The sequence below is a fragment of the Sciurus vulgaris genome, assembly GCF_902686455.1.
Source record: "Sciurus vulgaris genome assembly, chromosome: 10".
NCBI classification, from domain to species: Eukaryota; Metazoa; Chordata; class Mammalia; order Rodentia; family Sciuridae; genus Sciurus; species Sciurus vulgaris.
This window is the reverse complement of record NC_136470.1, coordinates 103,026,433-103,051,098: the sequence shown is the minus strand read 5'-3', so window position 1 is coordinate 103,051,098 and position 24,666 is coordinate 103,026,433. Positions and strand designations below refer to the sequence as shown.

Here is a 24,666-nt window from a genome sequence, read left to right as displayed (position 1 = left end):
AGAATTAGTATTTTGTTATTTTAAAATGTTCTGGCCCATGGATAAGAGTGAGTCGTATGAAAATTCTATGTTCTTATTTTCTGATGAGATGGGAAATTATGGTAGTGAAATAGTGCCCAAAACCTTCTTGCTCATTATGAAAGGTAAGTTTGAAATATCAAATTCTTTATGTGATTGTGTGTGTGTTTATTAATTTTTTTTATTTTTACAGACTGCATTTTGATTCATTGTACACAAATGGGGTACAACTTTTTATTTCTATGGTTGTACACAATGTAGATTCACACCATTCATGTAATCATACATACACATAGAGTAATACTGTCTGTTTCATTCTATTTTCAGTCCCCACCCCCTCCCACCCCCTCCCACCCCATTTTCCTCTACACCATCCAAAGTTCCTTCATTCTCTTCTCCCCACTGCTGCCCCCCTCATTATATGTCATCATCCACTTATCAGAGAAAACATTCGGTCTTTGGTTTTTTGGGCTTGGTCTATGAAATACCAAATTCTTTAAAAATAAATAAATAAGGTTTTGCCTGTGAATTGCCAGAGAGATGGTGTGGGTAGGGGAACAAAGAGTAGAAACATTCTCAAAAATTGGGTAAGAGGTTGCTTTTGAGTCTATGTAAAGGAAATGAGTCCTGAGGAGCTGTTTAGATGAATAATTTGGTGTCATGGTGATGGGGACACACTGCTCTGTACAAGGGTTGACAATTTTGGCAAAGGGATATTCTGCTAAGGATTTTTTCACCTTTAGTTAACTGATCAGAGTTGGTTTTTTTTTTTTTTTTTTCTTTGTGGGTTTTTTTTTTTTTTTTTAACTGGGGATTGAACCTAGGGGTGTTTAACCCCTGAGCCACATCCCCCCACAGCCCTTTTTATATTTTATTTTGATAAAATGGCTTAAGGTCTCGCTAAGTTGCTGAGGCTGGCTTTGAACTTTCAATCCTCCTGCCTCAGCCTCCCAAACCCCTGGGATTACAGACCTGGGCCCCAACCCCAGCCTGATGAGAGATTTTCAAAAGGATGGAGTTACTGGATCCCAGCTTGGCAGAACTCTAGGAATATTTTTAAACTCATAAGATTTTTTTTCCTTCTACCATTTTTCTTAAGGAGAAAACTTATCAAGGATCTAAAAATTCCAGACTCTACTTTTATGATTGACTGAAACTGAGATTCTCTTCACCCCCCTACTATTGAAAATCTAACTTGCTTGCTTATAACAAGATGCTCATTCCAATTTATATGGAACTTTATCTCAAGAGATTTTATAGTTTCCCAGAAGTTTGTTTTAATCAAAGAAAAGGGTAGTTTTACTGTAAGGCAAGACTTCACCCTACCAGGATCCCTGCCTGAACCTGAAAATTAATTTGACATAAAATAGGTAAGCAGAAGAAAATCATACAAACAATATAAATTTGACAAGGTATAGGAGCCCTTTATAAGAAAATGTAGATCCAAAGAAGTAGCAAAACGTACATACTTTTAGATTATGTCGAACAAAGAGAACCAAGTCTAGAAAAGTAAGTAAATTATGTGGGGAAGCTGAAGGAAGATAGAATTTTTTTTTTTTTTTTTTTTTTTTTTTTTTTTTTTTTTTTTTTTTTTCCTGTACCAGAGATTGAATCCAGGGATGCTTAACCACTGAGTAACATTCCCAGACCCTTTTTTTTTTGACATAGGGTCTCACTAAGTTGCTTAGGGCCTCACTAAATTGCTGAGACTGACCTTGAACTTGTGATCCTCCTGCCTCAGCCTCTGAGTTGCTGGGATTACAGGCATATGCTACTAAACCCATGGTGGATGCCTGCGCAGGAATAACAAGGTCTGTTTATACAGCATTCTCTAAGCTATGACTCCATTGAAGAATCTTACCTTTCTCCTGGTCTAGGGGGGCTATTTTTCACAGGGAAGATTTCATCTCTTGCTTTCTGAGAAAAATCAGGAAGATTTTCCTACATAAAATGCTTGTCAATTTCTACTGAAAAGGAAAAATAATTTTACTGAGATTTTGACGGGTATTACATTGAAACTAGAGATTAAATTGGTCGATCATGGACATCTTAACATTATTGCCTACTCTTATCCACAGACATTCACATCTCCATTTATGCAGGTTTTTAATTTCTGGTTTACAGCTTTGGTTTAAGTCACTGCAATTTTAAAATGTTGCCTAAGATTTTAAGCCCATCCCTCCTGCCAGGCTTAGGGATCTAAAACATGAAGTCTACAAGATCTCTCTGCTTTTGAATCTAGCCTGTGACTTTCCCTGCAGCCATTTAGTCAGCCAAAGTCTAATGAAGGAGACCTGCCTAGTGGGGAGAATTGATTCTACACAAGAGACTACACCACAATTTCTAATGTCCTATGCTAACCCACACAGGGCTGGTAAAGATTTAACCAGCTCTCCTTATCCCTGAAGTTTTCTGCCTACCAGCCCAAAACGTGAAATGTGCCAGTAATGAAAGGGCCCAATTACTGGTCTCTAGTTACATAGAAACAGCTGGCCCATGTCTACAGTTTCCTTCTTTTAGCGGTCTTCAGCCTACAACTCTCTAGTGGCTTTAAGGAAAACAATATTTTAAAACATGATTCTTTTCTATTTTCTCAGTGTTACGGCAAAACAATATTGCAAACTTCTACATCCTATCTCTAAACAGAATCAAAATAAGCATTTTTAGAAACTGAAATTAGACCTTATGTTTTCATTTTTTTTCCCATGTGAGTCAGCCTATTAGGAGAAAGAGGAGCCTGTAATAATTTTTATACTAACATGAAACACAAAAGTCTATATTTTAGGTTGCATAATAATTTCAAGCACTAAATTTAATCAGTTAGATCTTAATTGTTTTCTTTCTTAGGGATAGCAAATCTGTTGACCGAGAATTTCTGATATATTTTTTTTTCTTTTCATAGTATTTTGGATTTTGAATAATTGAACTTTCCTTGGAAATAATGTCAAAGGACTTACTAAAATTACAAGAACATTCACCTAAAGTTCTTCTGAGAAATGATCCACCGCAAGTCACAGATAAGACATTCTTCATTGACGCTTCTAATCAAAGTCTGACTACCATTCCACTGGAGATCTTGGCATTAAAGGAATTAGAAGAAGTGCATTTGGAAAATAACCAGATTGAAGCAATTCCCCAGGACATTCAGCATTTAAAGAATGTCAGGATCCTCTACCTGAACAAGAACAAACTGAGGAACCTGTGCGTGGAACTGGGGACGCTGAGCAACCTGCAGGGCTTGGACCTGAGCTACAACCCTCTCCTCTCCTCTTCCCTCCCGGTTATTAGCTGCCTCCGTTCCCTGAGGGAGCTCCGGCTCTATCAGACTGACCTGGAGGAGATTCCCATCTTGATCTGCAAAAGCCTTCACCATCTCGAACTGCTCGGACTGACTGGAAACCACCTGGAATCTCTACCGAAGGAAATAGTGAACCAGATCAAACTGAGGGAAATCTATCTGAAGAAAAATCAGTTCAAGGAGTTCCCACAGGAACTCTGTGTCCTCTACAACCTGGAGATCATTGACCTGGATGAGAACAAACTAAATGCCATCCCAGAAGAAATCGGGAATCTGACGGGGCTGCAGAAGTTCTATGTGGCTTATAACAACCTAACCTTTTTGCCGGAGTCTCTGTGCCAGTGTAGGAAAATATCGGTGTTCGATTTGTCCCACAATCTCCTCCATTCCATCCCGCACTCATTCAGTGAGCTCACGGGGATGACGGAAATGGGGCTGAGTGGGAACCGCCTGGAGAAGGTGCCGCGCCTCATCTGCAGGTGGACCTCGCTGCACCTGCTCTATCTGTGCGACACAGGCCTGTGGGCGCTGCGGCGCTCCTTCAGGCGGCTGGTCAACTTGCGCTTCCTGGATCTCAGCCAGAACCACCTGGACCACCTCCCGAAGTTGATCTGTACGCTGAAGAACCTGGAAATCCTGGCGATGGATGATAATAAAATAGGGCAGGTACTGATTCCCTTCCTGGCTGTCCCATCCTCCTCTCCAGGGCCCTTCCTGCCCTAAGTTGGTGGGTTTTGTGTGTAAACAGCAAGTCTGAACTGACTTTATGTATGAAAATACAGTGTTGCCAAAGGTATCCCCAAAGGGGGGGGGGTGCTTTGTATTATTTTCTTTTCCTTTAAAGAGCAATGGTAATCATAGATAGCATCTAATATTTAATTTGAACCTGTATGTGCCAGTCACCCAGTTAAGTATTCTACACCCAATATTTTGTTTGATCCTTACAATGACTTTTTGCCTTTGGTGGTACTTGAGGAAAATGAAAGGCAGGGAGCTGAACTTGTCCAAGGTCACAAGGTCCGGAAGTGATAGAGCAACCCAGAGCTGCTGGCCTCCAGGGTCTATAACAAAGACCACCTCCTGACAGGGTTTCCTTAAACGGTACATCCATTTAGACCTAAATGTTCCCATTCATGGGAAACTGCACAAAGATTTGTTCCTAATCTCCCACGTGTGCAGGCTTATGTGCTCAGATTGGTCATTTTAGCACTGCCGATAACCGTGAAGTATGGGAGACAATCTGAACGTCGGTTAGTAGGGGATTGGGTAAATCAGCTGTGGCACATTCACAACATAGAATGCTGTCCAGTAATCTCAGAACTGAAGCTATATATGTGCCACGGTGGATAGATATCAAATTGTAATAATGAATACAAAGCTACAAAATTATTATATCCTTTGCACATTATTAAATTATCTGACAAAATTACACATATATACATACAAACATCCATATGTACACATACACATACAACATATGTTTTATGGATATTTATATACATAATAAAAGTATATAAATATAAATTGAAAGAAAAATCACTAAATTCTTGATGGTAGAGCTGCCTCTGGGAAGAGAACAGAAAGTCAACAAAATGGGGAAGGGATCATAAGGAAACTCAATTTTAATACTAGTATTTCATTGTATTTATTAAAAGATTTGTGCTGTGGCATGCATGTGTTTGTATCTTTATTATTTCTTAATATCTGAAAATTAAAAATAGAGTTGCTATTCCAAGCAAAGGACAACTCTAGACAGAGAAAAGGGAGATTTTGGAAATCAAAATCTGGAACTAAATGATAGTTCTGATTTTCCTGGCCATGGACACCAGTCTTACATATTCACAATAAGTTTTAAAACTCCTGAAACTTATGGATTTATATTTTTAATATCTTTAATTTGCAATTTCTAGAACATTTTCCTAATTGCTATGGAGTTTTAAACCTACATTTTGGGGGTAACTTGAAGTTTACCAAGAGAATCTAGAACTTAATGTCTACTGAGGTACACCCCACCTTAGAGGATTTTCAAGGTTCCATGATACATGGTGGCCAATTCCTGGTGCCACCACTTATATAAGAAATTGTTTTTAGTGGACAAGTCTTCCATTCCAGAGTTGAAGTGAAAGGACTCAAAGCATAAAGTGGTTTTGGGAAGGATAACACATTAACTTAATTCCTATCAAGTCATGAAGGGTACCTAATCCTTTCTGGAGAAATTTTAAGAGGTCAGAGTCACACAGACTGCTTGTTGACAAAGATAAGCCTTATTCAATACCAACAGTTACCACAAGTCAAACAGCACTGCAATGTAAACATGATAAATATTCTTACCTGGAACATGAAAATCTCCATGTGCCATTGCTTTTATCCTTCATTGTTCTTATGGCACGTTTTGTGTTTTTGCTCCTCCTCCTAGAAGAATCTCCTCTTAGGCTAAATTCTACCTGTAACCTCCAGTGCATTTCTCTCCTTAATGACACATGGCCTTCAAACCAGCTTCTTATTTCTCTCACCGCAAAGTCTCAGGTAATGGGTTTCTGGCTCTCGAAGCCTAACCAATAGCTTCTATTTGCCTAGGTGGATAAAAAAAATAGCTGATGTTCAATGTATACCTAGATAGATTTAATTTGTACAGGACAAATAAAATAAAATTTTGGGAGAAAACCAAAACAATGTATTTAATATCAAAATGGTGTAGCTCAGTTATAATGTCAGCAATCACTCCCCTCCACTGACGTTCTGTAGATTTGCCCTTCATCCAGATTTATTTCCATTATACTTTAATATATGACTATGAGAATCTAAATACTGGATCCTTTAAAAAAATCTCTGAACATTCAATATGCTTTGAAAGGAAAGCTAAACCTATGAGTTAAATAAACAGCAATAAGATCACTAGGTTAAAATAAAGTGATTGGATTAAAAAAATCTTTTCCATTGTTTCGATTGCACTGAACACAGGTGCTTTCCTCTCCTTCTTCTTCTCCTCCTTCTTCTTCTATTCCTCCTTCACTTCCTCCTCCTTCTCCCCCTCCCCCTCCTTCTCCTTCTTTTTGGTACTTGGGGTTGAACCCAGAGATGCTTTACCACTTAGCTACATCCCCAGACCTCTTTATTTATTTATTTATTTATTTTTAAATGTTTATTTCAGGGTCTTGCTAAGTTGCTGAGGCTGGTCTGGAACTTGCTATTCTTCTGCCTTAGCCTCCTGGATTGCTAGGATGACAGGCATGTGCTACATCACCCAGCATGCAGGTGCTTTTTATGAAAGGCACCAAAGGACTGATGAAGAATTTTTAAATAACCAAGGAGAAGACCTTAAACATCAATTTCTCTAAAGATTGACTTATCCAATTTTTTGAAGTAAATAAATAGCTGTGCATGGCGGCACATGCCTGTAATCCCAGTGGCTTGGGAGGCTGATGCAGAAGGATGGCAAGTTTGAGACCAGCCTCAGCAAGTTAGCAGGGTCTCAAGCAACTTAGCAAGACCCTACCTCAAAGTTTAAAAATTAAAAAAGAAAGGGCCTGGGAATGTATCTCAGTGGTTAAATGTCCTTGGATTTCATCCCTAGTGGGAATAATAATAATAATAATAATAACAACAACAACACATTTTAAAAATAAATAAAACTGAAAACATTTATTAAGTATTCTTGGGAAAATGAAACCATACCATATGCACAAACAAAAGAAAAGATTCCAGATGTGTGAAACTTTTAGAGATAAGTTGTTCATCTTGTTGGCTTCTTTATTCCCCATAACTGTGAGTGACCTGTTCACCAATGATCTGTCTGTTCTACCCAGCTGCGAGGTGTGAGGAAGGGGGAGCTGAGCTGAGCTGAGGTCAAACCAGAATGGAAAGCAGGGTGGCAGATTAGGGAATGGGTGGGAAGAATGTCCCAGGGCTAATGCAGGGAACTAGGAGGAAGGATTTCTTGGTCAGGAATAAAACCAAATAAGGGAACATGTGAGAGGCAGATGAGAGACATAACTGGGCTTTTTTCTTTCTACAAGAGAATCTGTAACACGGTCAATAGGGTGATTATGTCATGTATATTTTAAGAATGAGATTTTTCCACAAGGTTCAAGAAAGCCAGAAAGAGACCAATTGGTGAACATGATATTGATGCAGATTATGATTTGATGAAAGAAGGGATTCTGATGCTTAGAGGTATTTGCTGAAGGTAATGAGCTTTTCTAAGTTGCTAAGTTGCTTAGGAGGTGATGAGTAACTAGGGGCTGTGTGACTAGTTATGGAACATATGCAACCAGTGTTTACAGTGGTGGCACAAAGAACCTCCCAACAGACTTCCAACCCTGAAATTCTGACTATGTGGGAGATGCCCACCCGTTACCCACATGGAGCACATAAGCACATAAGCTTTAGTGTCACTGGAAGGCAGAACATGACAAGACAGGGTCATAATAGTCCCTTTTTTTTTTTTTTTTTTTTTTTTTGGTGGTGCTGTGGATTGAACCCAGGGCCTTGTGCTTGCAAGGCAAGCACTCTACCAACTGAGCTATCTCCCTACCCCATAATAGTCTTCACCAAATGCTCCAATTGGAAATGGTATGAATGCTTCCAACTGAAATTTCAACTAAGGTTTCAAAATTGCTCAGTTAAAGCTTTTAGGACCAGATGTGGTGGCACATGCCTATAAACCCAGTGACCTGGGAGGCTGGAGCAGGAGGATCACAAGTTGGAGGCCAGCCTCAGTGACTTAGTGAAACCCTGTCTCAAAAAAAAAAAAAAAAAGGAATGGTGAGGTACCTCAGTAGAAAAACACCTTGGGCTCAATCCTCGGTACCACAGTAAATAAAGTCTTTACAGAGAAGGATGAATCACATTACTAAATTTATCAGTTCCCGTAACTGAATTTATTAAGAATTAATTATCATTATAATATAATACGAGTATAGTACTTTTCCTTTTAAAAGTGTCAGGCACTTACCATACTACAGTTCATAAATCTGCAATAAAGCAGGTTATAATCACTCGAATTTAAAGTAGTGCATAAAAGTGAAAAGCAGTAAGGTTGCAGGAAAAAAGGTGGAATTTCAGACTTATGCTCTACTAGTAAATATACTGTGTGGGCAAACTTTCCATCAGTAGGAGAGGCTGACTGGTTCTACTCTTTGTTTAGCAATCTATCTCAAAACCACAAGTTCCATTTATTTTCTGACTTAAAAGTAATCGTAACTTGGAACGTATCTCTTTGAATACTTCTAGTTGCCTTCGGAGTTGGGCTTACTTTCAAAACTGAAGATACTTGGACTATCAGGAAATGACTTCTCTTCCTTCCCAGAGGAAATCTTTTCTTTGGTGTCTCTAGAGAAATTATATATGGGGCAAGACCAGGGATCCAAGCTTACCCAGGTGCCAGAAGACATTGGGAAATTGCAGGTAAGCGTCCCCAAATGAAGAGAGAAGCACAGGCCACTTACCCCTAAATAAGAAGCCTAAGGAAACACAAGGTGCCCCACAGACTGGATGTGGGATCCTCCTTATTCGATTTTCAGTTCCAAACAAGCAGTCATTTTTATGCTTTGAGGTTTTCACCGTCGCTGAACAACCCATCCAACCTGATGATCGCTGGTGGGTATGTCATGCCATACTTCTTTCCACCTTTTGGTTGTGTTCCGTTTGTAGAAATTGAGTCATGCCTCTTTCTAATTCATTTGCATTTTGGTAAGTAGCCACCTGAAAACTGTACTGTTTTCAAGCTCAAGTACCATACTAACGATACGAGGGGTCTGCATTCTGGTACAAAGGATTCCCTCCAAGAGGCAGTGTGAGCACCCTCTTTGCTTGGAGATGAGCAACTTATGTTACACCAGGTTCAGGCTGACGATGGGTCCATAGTAGTGTGCTGAATCCCACCAAAGTAAGAGGATAACTTCATTAAAAGGAGGCTTACTGGCATCTCTTTATATATTCATCCTTTAAAGGACTGGGTGTTTTCATGTTTCTGTAATTGCATCCTTAATAATAATAAAGTAGGTAGGTGAGTGCAGTGGCACATACCTGTAATCCCAGTGATTTGAGAGGCTGAGTCAGGAGGATTTGAGGCCAGCCTCAGCTATTTATTTTGAGACAGTGAGAACCTGCCTTAAAACAAAAAATAAAAAGGGCTAGGGATATAGCTCAGTGGTAAAGCAACTGTGGGTTCAATCCACAGTAGAGATGATAGATAGATAGATAGATAGATAGATAGATAGATAGATAGATAGATAGACAGACAGACAGACAAATAGATGTGTGGGCTATCAAATAACCCCCAGTCATGGAACTGAGCAACATGGCATGTATAACAGGTAGTCTTCACTGTGACAGAGAAGTCCTGCTCCTAATTCCCCATTCCTCTACCCTATGTTCATAGAACAACTTTTGTCTTCTAGCTTCTTGTACCTACCACACTCATAGGGTGAAATGCAAACACTAAATTTTTAACCAGTAAAGTTGGAAATAGTTATTGAACCCAATCCCATTATCAGTGCATTTTGTCTACTTCTACTTAGATAATGTTGGGGTGATAGTGGAAGCAATCACAATTCTGTCACAACTGCTGTGGATAACTATTATAAAAAGGAAGCAAATGATAAATACAGTTAAATTGTCCACACTATTTTTCCATAAAGCTTTAGTAAGACAAATTTTCCATATTTTCTTTTTCCTGCATAAATGTTTCCATTAACATTTATCTAAATCTTTATTAAAAATAATTTTAATTCTTGATGTTGAGCCTTCAATTTTTTCCCCATTGATCCCAACGCATGATTTCCCCATTTATTCTCAATGCATGATTGAGAGTGCAGGGGCACTCATAGGTGATTTTGGTTATTATAATTCATTTTTCAAGATAAGGATTATTATGGTATACTGTTATGCTATTTCAGAGTCTTAAAGAACTTTATGTAGAGAACAATTATCTGGAGTTCCTGCCTGCATCTTTGGGGACAATGCCTAACCTGGAAGTTCTTGATTGTAGGCACAATTTGCTTAAGCAACTCCCAGATGCCATTTGCCAAGCACAAGGTAAGGAAACTTAGTAGACCCACACCTAGGAGAGTTTGAGGTCAGCATTCCCATGATGATTGTCTTCCTTGCCTTACTAAAGATCCATCTTGGTGCTTGGAGAGCTGAGCCCAGTCCCATTACCTCCTTGCAAGGCTCACTAGTGAGTGACATGGGAGAAGTCAGGTGCCCTGATTCATGAAGTTAAGAGTCTTGCACACATTGGTTGTAATTTGAGTTGGAAAGAGAAATTAATAGCAACTGCTAAGAAAATCAGCATACATATACCTACCATCAGCAATAGTTTACTGAATACATACTCTATGTCAGCATTTAGAGTTGGGGTCCTGCAGTAAATTTTTATCTAGGACACTAAGTCACTTGAATAAAAGGAAAAGTATTGGCACAGAATGGTGAAATCAAGAAGGAGACTTTTGCAACTATATAATTGACTTGGAAAATCATATATGATTCATACTTGAACACCCAAACAAGCCAGGCATGATCACGCACAGCTGTAATCTCAGCCACACCTGAAAGCCTGAGATAGGAGGATCACAAGTTCAAGGGTAACTTCAGCAACTTAGTGAGATCCTCTCTCAAAATAAAAAATAAAATATAAATTCAGACCATTATAGTATGTTTACCATTTTGATAACAATTTTATGTGCATGTATCTGTAGACCTGCATATGCCTAGGTATTTTCTGTATCAAAACAAACAAAACAAAACAAAACAAAACCCAAGAACCCAAACAAAAACCACCCAAATATTTTCCACTGGGCTAAATTATTCTTTACCTGCACACCCGTCCATCCATTGAACCATTCATCTGTCTACCTATCCATTCATCCATCCATCTACTTAATAAGCTTTTGCTGAGCACCTACTGGGACCAGATGAAACTTTTTTGCCATACTATGATGAATCTCCAAGTTTACTGGCATGTTTTCAAACTGTGTCTGTTCAATGAAAGGAGGTGACAAATTATAAAAGTGGAAGTCATCTCCTGCATACTAGACATTCAAAAATCAAGATCAGGTGTGGGACATAGTAACTCCTTAGAAATGCTCCTGATAATATTAGTGTCCTGTTCTTGGTCTTTGGAGGTGTGAAAGATTCTAGAAAAATTTCAGTGTTTACTCTCTTCCTGTCCCTAATATTTATTTACACTAGCCTAAACACTTCCTGTTGTTAGAAAGAAGAATACTTAGTTTGCCTCATTAAATCAGAGGCCTCTTGTACATGGCAGGAAACATTTTCAAAGTAACTGGACTAACAAATGCACATATGATTTTGCCTGCTCTTTATTATGCCTATGATTTACATTATTTTCCCTAAACATTCAGTCTCAGGACAAAATTTTCTGTATTTATCTTTTCTTTTGGTAAATCAAGTAGAGAAAAGTTGCTGAGTTTGTGAACCATTTGTCACGGAGTATAATTTAAATAAAATTTTTCTCTCCTCCCTCGTTAATACTGAGTGGTATCAAACGTTTCATCTCTACCTATAGGATCAATGAAACACTGCATTTTGGTGATTAATTTACGTTTTTTCCCACTGGGTGAGGTTGAGCATCTCTCACAAGTTTACTAGTCATTTTTATCTCTCTTTCAGCAAACGGTTTAAGAGAGTTCCTTGCAAAATATAGATTTGGACCATTATAGTATGCTATCATTTTGATAAAGTTTTATGTGCATGTATCTGTAGACCTGCATGTGCCTAGATATTTTCTGTAAGGACTCATAGAAATCAAGTAACAGTGGTTCCTTGTGGGACAGGGTTGGTGGAAAGGGAGAATCATTTTTATAATTTCTTGGCTGCTTTTGTATGCATACATTTTTATTATATGAAGTTACTTTTATACCAGAAAGTACATATTCTTCAAAAAAAATTTTGCTTATTAGCTTGAGAGTGTTAAGGGAATGACTATGGGAGCCAGAGGGCCACATTCCACTGTCTTTATTGACTAGACCGGGCACATCCATGTGTCCACACCTGGAGAATAACCAAGGCTGGTGGGCTCCTGGAGTGTCCCACCCAAAGGCACACACAGCAAGGTTTTCCAATATTCTGCTGAGCTAAGAAAGAAATCTGAGGGCAGTTTTTGCCAGTGAACCGTCAGTTGGCAACTGCTGCTGTAAAATAAAAGCAAAACCAACCAAACGTAAAACCCCAAAGACATCCACTCTCAGAAGGATAAGAATATCCAATTACTGAATTTCTACTTTCTTTATTATGAGGAGGAAAACACATAGATACAGACCTTTTATGAGATGATATGAAAATATTTGTCAGTTCTTGTACATCCACGCTCTGATTCTTCTTACAGATGCAGAGGTGGATCCCTCAGACACTGGGCAGGTTTAGGAGCCAAGTTAATGTTGCTGTTCTTAAAATCACCATTTGACCAAGTTAATTGGGTAACTCCCCTTTACTTACACCACATAATTACTCTTCTTTCTTTTATATATACACATTATTATATTATTATTATTATTATTATATTTATTTATTTATTTGTTTGTTGTGGTGCTGGGGATTGGACCCAGGGCCTTGTGCAGGCTAGGCAAGCACTCTACCACTGAGCCACATCCCCAGCCCAAATCATCATTTTAATCAAAAATCTTTCTAGACTTGAAAGAGTTGCTGCTGGAGGACAACTTGCTCACCCATCTCCCAGAGAATTTAGACCACCTGGTGAACCTTAAGGTTCTTACACTGATGGACAACCCAATGGAAGATCCCCCCAAAGAAGTGTGTGCTCAAGGAACCGAGGCCATATGGGAACACCTTAAGGAAAACAGAAGAAAGAAAATAATGGTCACAAAGGTAAAATCAGCACAGATTCTTGTTAACATATTTGCAGTTGCTTTGGAGGGGGTCTGGTGTTAAACCAATGATGGATTTTTCTGTGGAGATGTTCTTTACACATCTCTACCTTGTCCTATTGGGAAGAGACGCATATGTACTTTTATATCCCCATGAAATTTTTGAAAGAATTTTAAAATTTCAGCCCTCGTAATTTTGTCCTGTGTGTCTCCTATTTCTTGTCAAATAAGAAATCAATACACAAGTAAAGGAAACTAAAACTTCAAATCCCAAGACAATCTAAAATTCTTGGACTATTTCACTTGAGTGAAAAAAGCTTGTATTAACAAAGGCAGAAAGATGAAGTTGAAAAATTAAAAATGAAAGCATTTGTGGATCAGAAGCTCAGAGACCAGAGTTTTGTTCGGCCAGGACTAGGGTTAAAGGGCTAAGAGTCTTGTGATCCTGCTCTTAACCATTGAGTCCATGAGGCCTAGGACACCCCAGGCAGGCCAGGAGGGTGTCCACTTCAGCCAGTGCTCTTTCTTTCAGTATGGGGGATTGAACCCAGGGGTACTTTACCACTGTGGTATACCCCAGCTCCTTTTGTTTTTTATGTTGAGACGGAGTCTCACAAAGTTGCTCAGGATGGCCTTGATCTTGAAATCCTCCTACCTCAGCCTCCCTAGTTGCTGGCATGACAAGCCTGTCAATGTTCTTTATTCTTCAACTGGTTCAAGTCCCCCATCATTTCATACCAGTATGACTATGTTAGTCCCCTGTCATCCCTGCTTCCACACCCACTCCCCCTATAACATGCCTTCCACTCAATAGTCGAACAAAGCCTGTTAAAGTAGATTGGATAGCACTACTCTTTGCTGAAATCAACAATACTTCAATTCACCTGGGGTAAGAATCAAAGTATGGTCTGAAAGACTCTTTATCAATGGTCCTCAACCCTATCAGACTTACTTTTATAAGAAATATTTTGTGATATCTCCTTTTCTCTTCTAAAATTAGATTCATAGAAAATATAACCTACCAAAACACATAATTTCAGTAAGTCAAAATAAATTACAACATAAAGAAAATTTATAATTGTATTATAAATTATAAGGTAATTTAGAATTTTATTATAAATTATAAAGTTATAAAGAAGTAAATATTTATTTCAAGGTGTACATTCTCAGAAATGATTATGCTGGAAGAATAAAAGTCATTTTATTTTTTATTCATTACTTCCTATAAGCATTTTGCACAACCATGTATCCTTTTGCATATTTTAAAATTCATATTTAAATGTTTTGTCACAGTTTAAATCATTAAAAAGGATGAAACTTCCAGTGCATTTTAAATGTTGACATTTTAGAATAGAGCTATTAGATCAATATTTTTAATGTTGAAATCTAAGGAACCCAGTGAAATCTAAATGTCATTATGATTTGCCAACAACAATTTACAAAATACTTGGATAAGGTCTTATTTTACAGACAGAAATTTTATATAGTAGTCTTTTTGGTTTTGAACCTGCATTTCTATTACACTTTCCCTCAGAGTTGATACTAAGGTTATATATGTATTTTTTTATTTTTTATTTATTTATATTTTATTTTTTAAGTTTTTTTAGTGGTGCTGGGGATTGAACCCAAGGCCTTGTGCATGCAAGACAAGCACTCTACCAACTGAGATGCCTCCCCAGCCCCTATATATGTATTTTATTATATTCTTTTCTGGATTTTTTTTTTTCAGTGTTAGGGATTAAACTCATGATATCACACATGCAAGGCAATGTCTTTACCACTGAGCTATGACCCCAGTCCTTACTCTTTTTTCTTTTTGGTACTGGGGATTCAACCTAGGGGCACTTTACCACTGAGTTATATCTCCAGCCCTTTTAATTAATTAATTAATTTTTTAAAAATTCTATACCTGCTAGGCATGGTGGCATATCCCTGTAATCCCAGCAGCTCACAAAGCTGAGGCAGGAAAATCGCAAGTTCAAAGCCAGCTTCAGTAACTTAGTGAGGCCCTAAGCAACTTAGTGAGACTCTGTCTCGAAAAATAAAATAAAATAAAAAGCTCTGGGGATATGGCTCAGCGATTAAGTGCCAGGTTCAACCTCTAGGATTAAAAAAAAAAAAAAATTGAGACAGGATCTGGCTAAGTTGCTGAGAGTAACACTAAGTTGCTGAGACTGGCCTCCAAATTGTGATCCTCTTGCTTTAGCCTCCCTGTCACTGGGATTACAGGTATGAACTACCATGCCTTAACTCTTTTTTAGATTGCCTTTTTGTACAGGTAGGCAACAAAAAGTTTATATGAATTCTATTTTAAAATTCAATATTTTTCTGTGAACATCACTTTTAATAGTTTAGATCATCATATTATAATTATTAATAGTATAAAATCATCTAAAAGAATATATCACAAATTTTGATAATTGTTAGACATATCCAAATGAGAGGGACTTTCTTCACTTTATTTAGATAATCATGCATAAATATTATTAATTACCAGAATGGGACAGGTTTTATCATGCATTCTACTCATGCCTCTCATGATAAAAGTCCTGAGAATCTTGTTCACAAAGATGAATTGCTGAGAATGGAAGATTTTTTGTTGTTATTTTGTCTTTAAATAATAATGCCTCACACATTTCTGAACTTCCTCCAGAGTTATTCACCCAAAAGGAGATAGCAGGTCTTAGCTGACCTATCAACTAGTCTTGCTTCTATTTTCTTGAAAGCAGAGTTGGAAACTACCTGTCTTGGGAGAGGATTCCTCAGTCCTTGTGCCGTTTGTTTTCCCAATGTCTATTCAAGTGTTTTGGGTTGTCCTTTTTCTTGATACCCCAGGCATTTCTAGTCCAGGGCAATGCTTCCTAATGAATCAAAATGTGTCTGTAAAAATAAAAATATATATATTTTAATAAAAAAAAAAAAGAAGAATGCAAGTTGTGCCCATTCTCTGGAAAGAGCCAGAAGGGCAATGGTGAGGGGGATCCGCAGTTTTATTCCCAGGCTGATCTTAGGAAGGGGCAAAAGGGAAGTTGAAGTTCAAGAGATGGATTGCCTTCAGCTACTCATGACCGCTCCGGAAGGTTGTGATCCAGAGTACAGGTCACATGATCAGAGACTGCTTACCTCCACGAGAAGTCCTGTTATGTTTCCAAAATGCCTCTAGAGGGCACTCTGTTCCCCAAAGAATCACCACCCTGTTTTCACTCCTCATCTCTCTCCTCAGTTGACTTAATCACAAACTAGATCCTGAGTGTTCTTCCGGGAACCAAGCATCGCCCTCCCTCCCCCAGATATAGGCAAGATTCTGGTCCTCACTTCATTGTCTTTTCTAAAGTCCTCTGACCATAAAGAGGTCTACCTTATATCGGGCAGCATAGCCTACCCCCTCATTCATTTAACCAATGAATATTTATCAAGTTTTTACTGTATCCCAGGCACTATCCTAGGCACTGGAAATATGTCCGCGGACAAAACAAATATTTCTGTCCTCATATTGCTTAAAATCTAGAGAGAGGGGAATAAAAACAGGAAAAAACAAAATGAAATTTTATGCTGTACTAAAAATGGTTAAGTGCTATTGGAGGGGAGACAAGTTGAAACTTGGGAGAACTGGGATTGCCAGAAGTAGTGAGAATGTTGATTTACGGGAGATGGTCAGGGTAGGTCTCACGGAAAAGATGGCTGCCTTAGTCAACCAGGGCTGCCTTAAGGAGTACTGTACTCAAATGGCAGAAGGTGGGAAGCACAAGGTCTCTGATGTCTCTCATAAGGACACTGATCCCATCCTGAGGGCCCCACTCTTATGACCTCATCTGAGCTTAATTAACTCCCCAAAGCCCCTTCTCCAAATAGCACCGCATTGGCAATTAAGGCTTCAGGATCTGAATTAGGAGGAACACAGTTCATTCCGTAGAAATGACAATCAAGCAAACACTTGAACAGGAGGCCCACCTGGCTAGGAGGGAGTGAGCAAGGGAGAGAGGAGTGAAGGGGTCCAAGAGGTCATAGGAGGGAACAAACCAGACAGGGCTTTGAAGCTGTTGGAAGGGCTTTGGCTTTGATTTTGGAGAGAAATGGGGACACAGGAGGTTCTGAGAAGAGTGTACTATGAGAGGAGAGGTTTTTCTTAGTGAGTGGGAAGGCATAGGCCTCAGGGAATAGAATCCAGCTACAGTAGGATATTAATATTTAATTGCTGTTTCCCAAATGTGTAGAACAGTACTTTTTTTTTTTTTTTTTTTCTTGACTGGCTGATTGAGAAAGATAGAAAACAAGATTTGGAATTCTAGTCACCTCCCATTCTGTCTGTCTTTAAGACCTCATACCAGAATAAGAGATTTAACAATCTCCAATATATCTTTGTCTTAATCCACTTTTTGTTGCTATAACAGAATACCCAAGACTTGGTGATTCATAGAAAAATTATTCATTTTTATTTGGCTCATGGTTCTCAAGGCTAGGAAGTCCAAGAGCAGTGGTATCTGGAAAGGGTGTCATAAAATGGCAGAAGGTGAAAGGGCAACTGAGCACATTCCAAAGAACACAAAACACATGGTGGTCTTGCTTTGTAACATTTGTCTCTTGTTGTCACTAACGCAGTCCTAGAGAACAGGGACTGGGTGTTAAACATGCATGACTCAACAACTTTTAAAGATTCCATCACTTCTCAAGGTCATTACATTGGGAATCATATCCACATGAGTTTCAGATGGGACAAACCAAATTAAAACCACAGCAATCATGACATCAACGAATGCTAAGTTTGGGTTTACCTTGTTTGCAGATCCAGGCATGGTGGCGTGGGACCATGGTTCGGAAAGGATTGGGGAAGTATGAAGAACTAATCAAAGCACGAAAGAAAGGAAAAACGTCTCCAAAAGATAAGAAAGGAAAGAAGGCTGAAAAAGGAAAACCTGGAAAGGGAAATAAGAAATAATTCTATAAATTAATGAATTGAGGTAATGAGCCCACCCTAATCGATTAACTAGGCAAAATGTCCAGGAATCAGATGCCTTCCATACTAAAACTTATAGAATTATGGTTATTTGTAATAATAAAAGATTACTACTTTTGCTGAATTATTCATGGATAAAATAATATGACACCTGGGAATGGCTTCAAAATAATATGGGTGGGGGAGTGGAAATTGGCCATAAACGAACAACTGTAGAAGCAGTGATGGGCACATAGGGGTACTATTCTGTCCACTTAAAAATTTATTTTGAAAAAATTATAGATGCACAGGAAGTTCCAAAGAAAGCTACAGGTAGGTCTAAGCACCCTTCACCCTCCCTCAATGCTGACGTCTTACATAATTATAATACAAAAATAAATCTAGAATGACATTGGTACAATCAACAGAACTTTTTCAGATTTCTTCTGTTTATACATGTACTGGTGTGTGTGTGTGTGTGTGTGTGTGTGTGTAGTTCAATGCATTTTTGTGACATGAGCTTTGTATAACCACCACAATCAAGAGACAGAATTGCTCTTTACACATCTCCCTTGTGCTGTTCTTTGGTAGTGACACCCACCATATATACCTCAATTCCTAACCTGTTCTCCATCTCTAAACTCCTGTTATTTCAAGAATGTCATATAAATAGAATCACACAATTTGTAATTAAGATTGATTTTTTTTACTTACTATAATCCCTAGTAGTTCATCCGAGATATTGCATGTATCAAGTCTATTCCTCTTTGTTTCTGAATATATTGCATAGTCCTGCTGTTTCTTTAAGCAGTCATTCATTGAAAGATGTTGGATTCTTTCCAATTTGGGACTATTACAAATCAAGCTACCATGAACATTCATACACAGGTCTTTGCATAAGAATAGGTGTTAATGAAATTCATGGGATTGCACAGGGGAAAGAATATCACATTACCAAAACATGCACTTCTACAGCCCTCAAAACCACTCATCCTGATGACTTCCTTTTGAAGTAGTACTGATTTAAAATTTGCATGTTTTCTAAGCCACAATTGCAATCCTAATTAAATTGTAGCAAGAGAAAAGGAAGACACAATTTGATTTGATGGTATCAGAACAGAAATGTGAAGGCAAACATCTCTGCCCTGCAATGGCTTTGATGCTTATAGTAAAAGAAAAATGAAACAAAAAATAATTGGGGAGTGGGGTGCAGGGGATTGAACTTGGGGTACTTAACTACTAAGATACATCCCCAGCCCTTTTTATTTTTATTTTGAGACAGGGTCTTGCTAAGCTGCTTAGGGCCTCACTAAGTTGCTGAGGCTGGCCTCAAACTTGGAATCCTCCTGCCTCAGCCTCCCAACTTGCTAGAATTATAGGCATGTGTGTCACCACACCTGGCTTCAAGAAAAAGGTTTCAAAAATTTCTTAGAGCAACACAGAAGCTTTTATTAATAAACTAGTAATAAGGAATGCCCAAATGTTAGCACTCTGTTTTAACTATAAAGTATTTTACTTTATTTTAACGAGATGTGATTTTCATGCTGGATTTTGGAATTTTTGGCTACTTTTAAACTAAGATTTATATGTCAGTGGCCATTATTAGTGTTCATAGTTTATATTTGAGAGAAAAATGCAACAGAACCAATTTTCTGTTGTACATGGCACTTTTACACAGCTAGTTTCTTTTACATTAGAAATCACACTCAGATGCATGCAGGTGCGCACACACATGCCTTTATAGTTAGAACATGGATAGGAAAACAAGAAAGAAAAATTTCAGAGTAAGAAAAAAGCAAACACTCTATCAGAATCTTAACATTTTTGGTAGGTTTCCTAAACAGTAAGTGAACTAATTACATATCCAAAACAAAATCTGTTGAAAAATGTCATCCATGTTTCATAAGACAGAGAATAAAGCATGCTGGAATTGAATTATTAGCTACATATATGTACACAGCTCTTGTAACATAAGTCCCAGTAAACAGCCACAAGTTGATACTTGGTTGATGACATTGGAATTTGCTCATGTTATTTTCCTGCTGTAGAGAATCGTTCATAGCTAAGACCTGAGAAGTCAGTTTACTGAAACCCACCATGGTCAAAGTGAATGCTTCTTCTTTTGGGATCTTTGTTAAAGGATCCTAGTTCTTCCTCTTGTGAGACTGGGAGGGTCCATCTTTTCATTCCTATCTCAGTGATTTCAGGGAGTTTGGTCACAGCAAATAACAAGTATCTAAACCAATGTCCACAGTCCCGAAAATGTGATGGCCGAAGGCTAATATCCAGCTCAGTTAACTCCTTGAGGAACCACAGATTTTGACAGAAGATGGCCCACCCCGCATCACAGATGCCATCATTATAGCTCAGGTCGAGCTTCTGCAGTTTGGCCAGATGTCCCATTCGTATGACTGATGCTGCAAAACACAATCACCCCAAACACTCAAATATAAGAATACTTTCTACCCTTGGCTGTTTCCTATTTCCCATAACACAGCATCTCTAGGATTAGTAATGACAGGATTAATAGTAATAATTTGTTTTAACTAGTAGTTTTTATTCAGGCACCTGAACAAAATGTCCCCTGTGCATCTCATGTGCAGCTTGAAAATGGATTTTTTTTCCTTTTTCCAAATCTCAATCCAAAGAATTTCATTTTTGTTAAGTTTCCACTCTCTGCCTCCCTGGAGACCCAGCTCTCCTTCAGACTTAAATGAATAGAGTTATGTCTCATTGGCATTAACTAAGGACCACTTGTAAATAGTCTTCTTGCTGTTTTACTACTTAGTTATTTACTGCTCATTCATTCTGTCACTCTTCATTCAATAATTATTTAACCAAGCACTTTCAATGTGCAAACATACTTGGATAATTTTACTTTAGAGATCACTAGTACACAGGACAATTTTCCTCTTTGAATAGTACATATCACAGTAGATGCTTTAAAGGTATTTAATAAATAATAGTTAATGATAAAACTAAGAGAAGATTACTTCTACAAGCAGAGGTAGGAGAAATACCCAAGGCAAATGGCGCATGCTTCCCTCTTCAGTCAAACCCAGGAATGAGTCACAGAATCTTGGAGACGCAAGGGATCATGGAGTCTCCCCATTCACCCTCCAGAGTAATCAGAAAGGAATCCCTTTGACAGCCTGTATGGGTGACCACCATAACTCCGCCTGAACCATCCTGTCAAGTTCATTGTGAAGCCACTTTTAGCAGGAGGAAACCATTCTAGGGGCCCCTGTCTGCTCCTAGTGACTTTCACCTACCAGTCCTTTTGGCCAGCTGGAAAACTCAGCTCCTCCTTCTCATGCCAGCCCCGCAGTGTTGGACAACAGTCAGGTCTGCCTCAAATTTCCCCATGAGGACTAACCACGCCCAGGTCTTTCAATCACTTCTCGCCCATCATGGATCCCAGACCCAGCAGTAAGCTCCAACTCCACCTCTCTCGCGCGCGCCAACAGGGGGCGCCAGAGAGCTCAGTCAACTGGACACAAGAGCGCTGTCTCTAAGTGTCTGTTTCAGTATCTTATGTCTTATCTTTCAATGTTACTCACGATATTCTCAAGATTCGACCAAGTGTTAATTAAAGACAACACTCAGGAGTTCAAGGCCAACCTAAGCAACAAAGCAATACTCACCTCAAAAAAAAAAAAAAAAAAAAAAAAGTTGAAAAATTTCAAACATACATTAGAAAGGAGAGTGTGGCTGCCCCGTACCCAGCATTCAGCTTCAACAAACTTCTTTCAAAAACTCATTTTTCTATACTTTTTGGATTTTCTATATGTAAGCACCCTATTTACAGTATTATATTTTAATATTTTATATTCATTATATCCTTAAAGAGCTGGGTAGTGGAATTATGGGTCATGTAAATATTTGTTTTGGAGTCCACTCTGAAAAAAATACTTTATTTATAAAAGAAATTAACATAAGGTACTAGTGATTAATGAATTCTTAATGTTTCTGTTAGAAATAAAGCAATATAAAAGTGGCAATGGCTAAAACCACACTTAGTAATATTGTTTCTAAAAATTGAAAGAAGAAAGAAATATCCCTGACAAAAGGTAAAAGTATAAATTTTATGTAAGGGAAAAAACTGGCAGCAAAAATTAAGAAAAATATACAGTGACTGAAAATATGATTAATAAAATTTGATGTCAACCTAAATAAAATGAATTGAAGAAACAAATTTTAATTATAAACTTTAAGTAAAATAATTTAAGTATATTTAATGGTTTCTAGCTTGGTATATAATCTCAGCAACTCAGAAGGCTGAGACAGGAGTATCACAAGTACAAGGCTGGCCTCACAACTTTGTGAGACCCTGTCTCAAAATAAAAAATAAAAAAAGGACTGGGAATGTAGTTCAGTAGTAGAGCACACCTGGGTTTAATCCCCAGTACCAAAAAATATTATTAAAAATTTTTAAATGAAATAAAAAGGGTTAAGGATATAGCTCAATGATAGAGCACCTCTCTGGGTTCAATCCTCAGTACCAAAAATAAATAAATATAAATAAACAAAAAAATATATATATATAACTATACATAGGTAACAAATATACATATAACTATATACATAACAAATATATATAGTTATCTTTCTATATATATATTCTGAATTGGATACCATTAAAATATATATTTTAAAATATACTTTAAAATATATAAAGTACTTTATAGTACATATTTAAATATATATTTAATAAAATATTTAATATATTTAAAATGTTTTTTTTAATTCAGTAATTAAATAAATGTAACCAAAAGCTGATTCTTTGTGAAGATTGGTAGCATTGACAAACTTCTATGGAACTCAGAAGTCTACAAAGGACATCCTTCAAAATTTTTTACCCTACTCTGCAGGACTGTGAATGTGATAGATTTTACTTCTACAAATAGGTTATGTGAAATGGCACAGGTAACATTAAGGGAGATTATCCAAGTGGTGCTAACCTAATCATACAGCACTTTGAAAAAAGGGTATTTTCTCCTGCTGGAGGCAGAAGAGGGAGAAAGTCATTCAAGAGCTTTGAGAGGTTTGAAGGATAAGAAGCTCTGAAACTGCTTTGCTGGCTTGAAAATGAGGGATCCAAGTACCGAGGAGTGTGGGCATCTTCTAGGAGTCGAAAGCAGTCCCCAGTTGAGAGTTAATAAGAAAATGGGGACCTCAGTTCTAAAGCTAATAGATTCTGCCCACAAGAACATGCTTGAGTGTGGATTCATTCCCAGGATCAGACTGGCACTTTGATTTTGGCCTTGTGGTATTTTGAACACAGAACACACAAGCTGTGCCTAACTTCTGACCTATGGAACTGAGAGTAAACAGATATTGTTTGAAGGCACAGATTAATTTGTTACATAGCAATGGAAAATTAATATGTTTAGTTAGACTAGTCAAGGGAAAATAAGGATAGAAATACACATTTCAATATCAGCAATGAGGGAGGGTATATTGCAAAAGTCATTAAAAGGATAACAAGGGAGCAGCTTTATTTCTATAAATTCAACAACCTAAGTGAAATGAAAGACACAAACTATCAAAACTTACTTCAGAAGATAATCTGAATATTATCTATTTTTGAAATTGAATTTGTAATTTAAAGCATTCCATGAGGAAAATTCCACCTTTAGCTGACTTCAGTGGGGATGTCTGTGAAACAATTGAGGAAGGAAATAATACCAATCCTATATAATATTCTTAGGAAATGAAAAGGAAAGCAACATGTTCCAACTCATTGTATGAGGCCACTATTACCAATACCAAAGCCAAAGACATTACAAGAAAACTATTAGATCACTATCCCTCAAAGATAATGCACAAATATCCCCAACAATATATTAGCAAATCAAACTCAACAATATGTTTAAAAAAATACATCACGACTAAATGGGGTTTACCCTGGAAATGTAAGACTGATTTACTATTTGAAAATCAGTTAATAGTATTTAAAATATTAACAGATTAAAGATGTAAAAACCAACACATGCTCATCTCAACAGATGCAGGAAAGCATTTGCCAAAATCCGTCTTTAATTCACTAAAGGAACACTTAATAAACTAGGATTCTTACCTGACAAAAGACAGCTACAGAAAACTGATTGCTAACATTATATTTAATGGGTGAAAAGACTGAATTCTTTCCACCTAAGACTGGGAACAGAGCAAGGATTTCTACTTTCATCTCATTCAATATCTACTGGAAATCTTAGACAGAGAAATAACCAAGAAAAAGAAATAGAAGATACATAGAGTGGAAAGAAAAATAAAACTCTCCTTCATCACAGATAACATGATTGTGGAAAATTCTACAAAATCTACCAAAATTTTTCTAGAAATAGATGAGTTCAGCAACATTATAGCATAAAATATCAGTATTCAAAAATCAATTGCTTTTATACGCATTATCCATGATTAATTTGGATATAAAAATTAGTACCCTTTGTAATCACACCATAAAATTAAATACTCAGGTATAAATTTAATAAAATATGTGCAGTATCTATATACCAAGCTACGAAACATCAATGAAACAATCAGAGTAGCTAAATAGAGAGATGTAC

General features: G+C 37.6%; 2 protein-coding genes across 3 annotated transcripts in view; one reads left to right on the top strand and one right to left on the bottom strand.

The window, feature by feature from the left end:
- The window catches only part of LRRC31 (leucine rich repeat containing 31), an 80,616-nt gene that overhangs the window by 31,167 nt on the left and 24,783 nt on the right, over positions 1–24,666 (bottom strand). The window contains exon 9 of one of the 2 annotated variants that reach the window (XM_079155779.1): positions 20,167–20,514. The exons of the other annotated variant lie outside the window; for it this stretch is intronic. Within the exon in view, the coding sequence (XP_079011905.1) occupies positions 20,180–20,514 (335 nt within the window). The 3' untranslated portion in view covers positions 20,167–20,179. Of the gene's footprint in view, positions 1–20,166; positions 20,515–24,666 lie in introns of those variants that run through there. 2 annotated transcript variants of the gene reach the window in all.
- On the top strand, positions 2,947–18,119 carry LRRIQ4 (leucine rich repeats and IQ motif containing 4). The gene is made up of 5 exons (XM_079155793.1): positions 2,947–3,982; positions 8,549–8,722; positions 10,216–10,354; positions 12,969–13,165; positions 17,948–18,119. Exons 1-5 carry the CDS (start codon positions 2,960–2,962, stop codon positions 18,098–18,100), a joined length of 1,686 nt encoding a protein of 561 aa, XP_079011919.1. The 5' UTR covers positions 2,947–2,959; the 3' UTR covers positions 18,101–18,119.

Coding starts and splice junctions, on each gene's coding strand:
- LRRIQ4 (XM_079155793.1), top strand. CDS start 2,960: ATGTCAAAGGACTTACTAAAATTACAAGAACATTCACCTAAAGTTCTT. Junction 10,355..12,968: donor TGCCATTTGCCAAGCACAAG/GTAAGGAAACTT, acceptor AAATCTTTCTAG/ACTTGAAAGAGTTGCTGCTG. Junction 13,166..17,947: donor AGAAAATAATGGTCACAAAG/GTAAAATCAGCA, acceptor CCTTGTTTGCAG/ATCCAGGCATGGTGGCGTGG.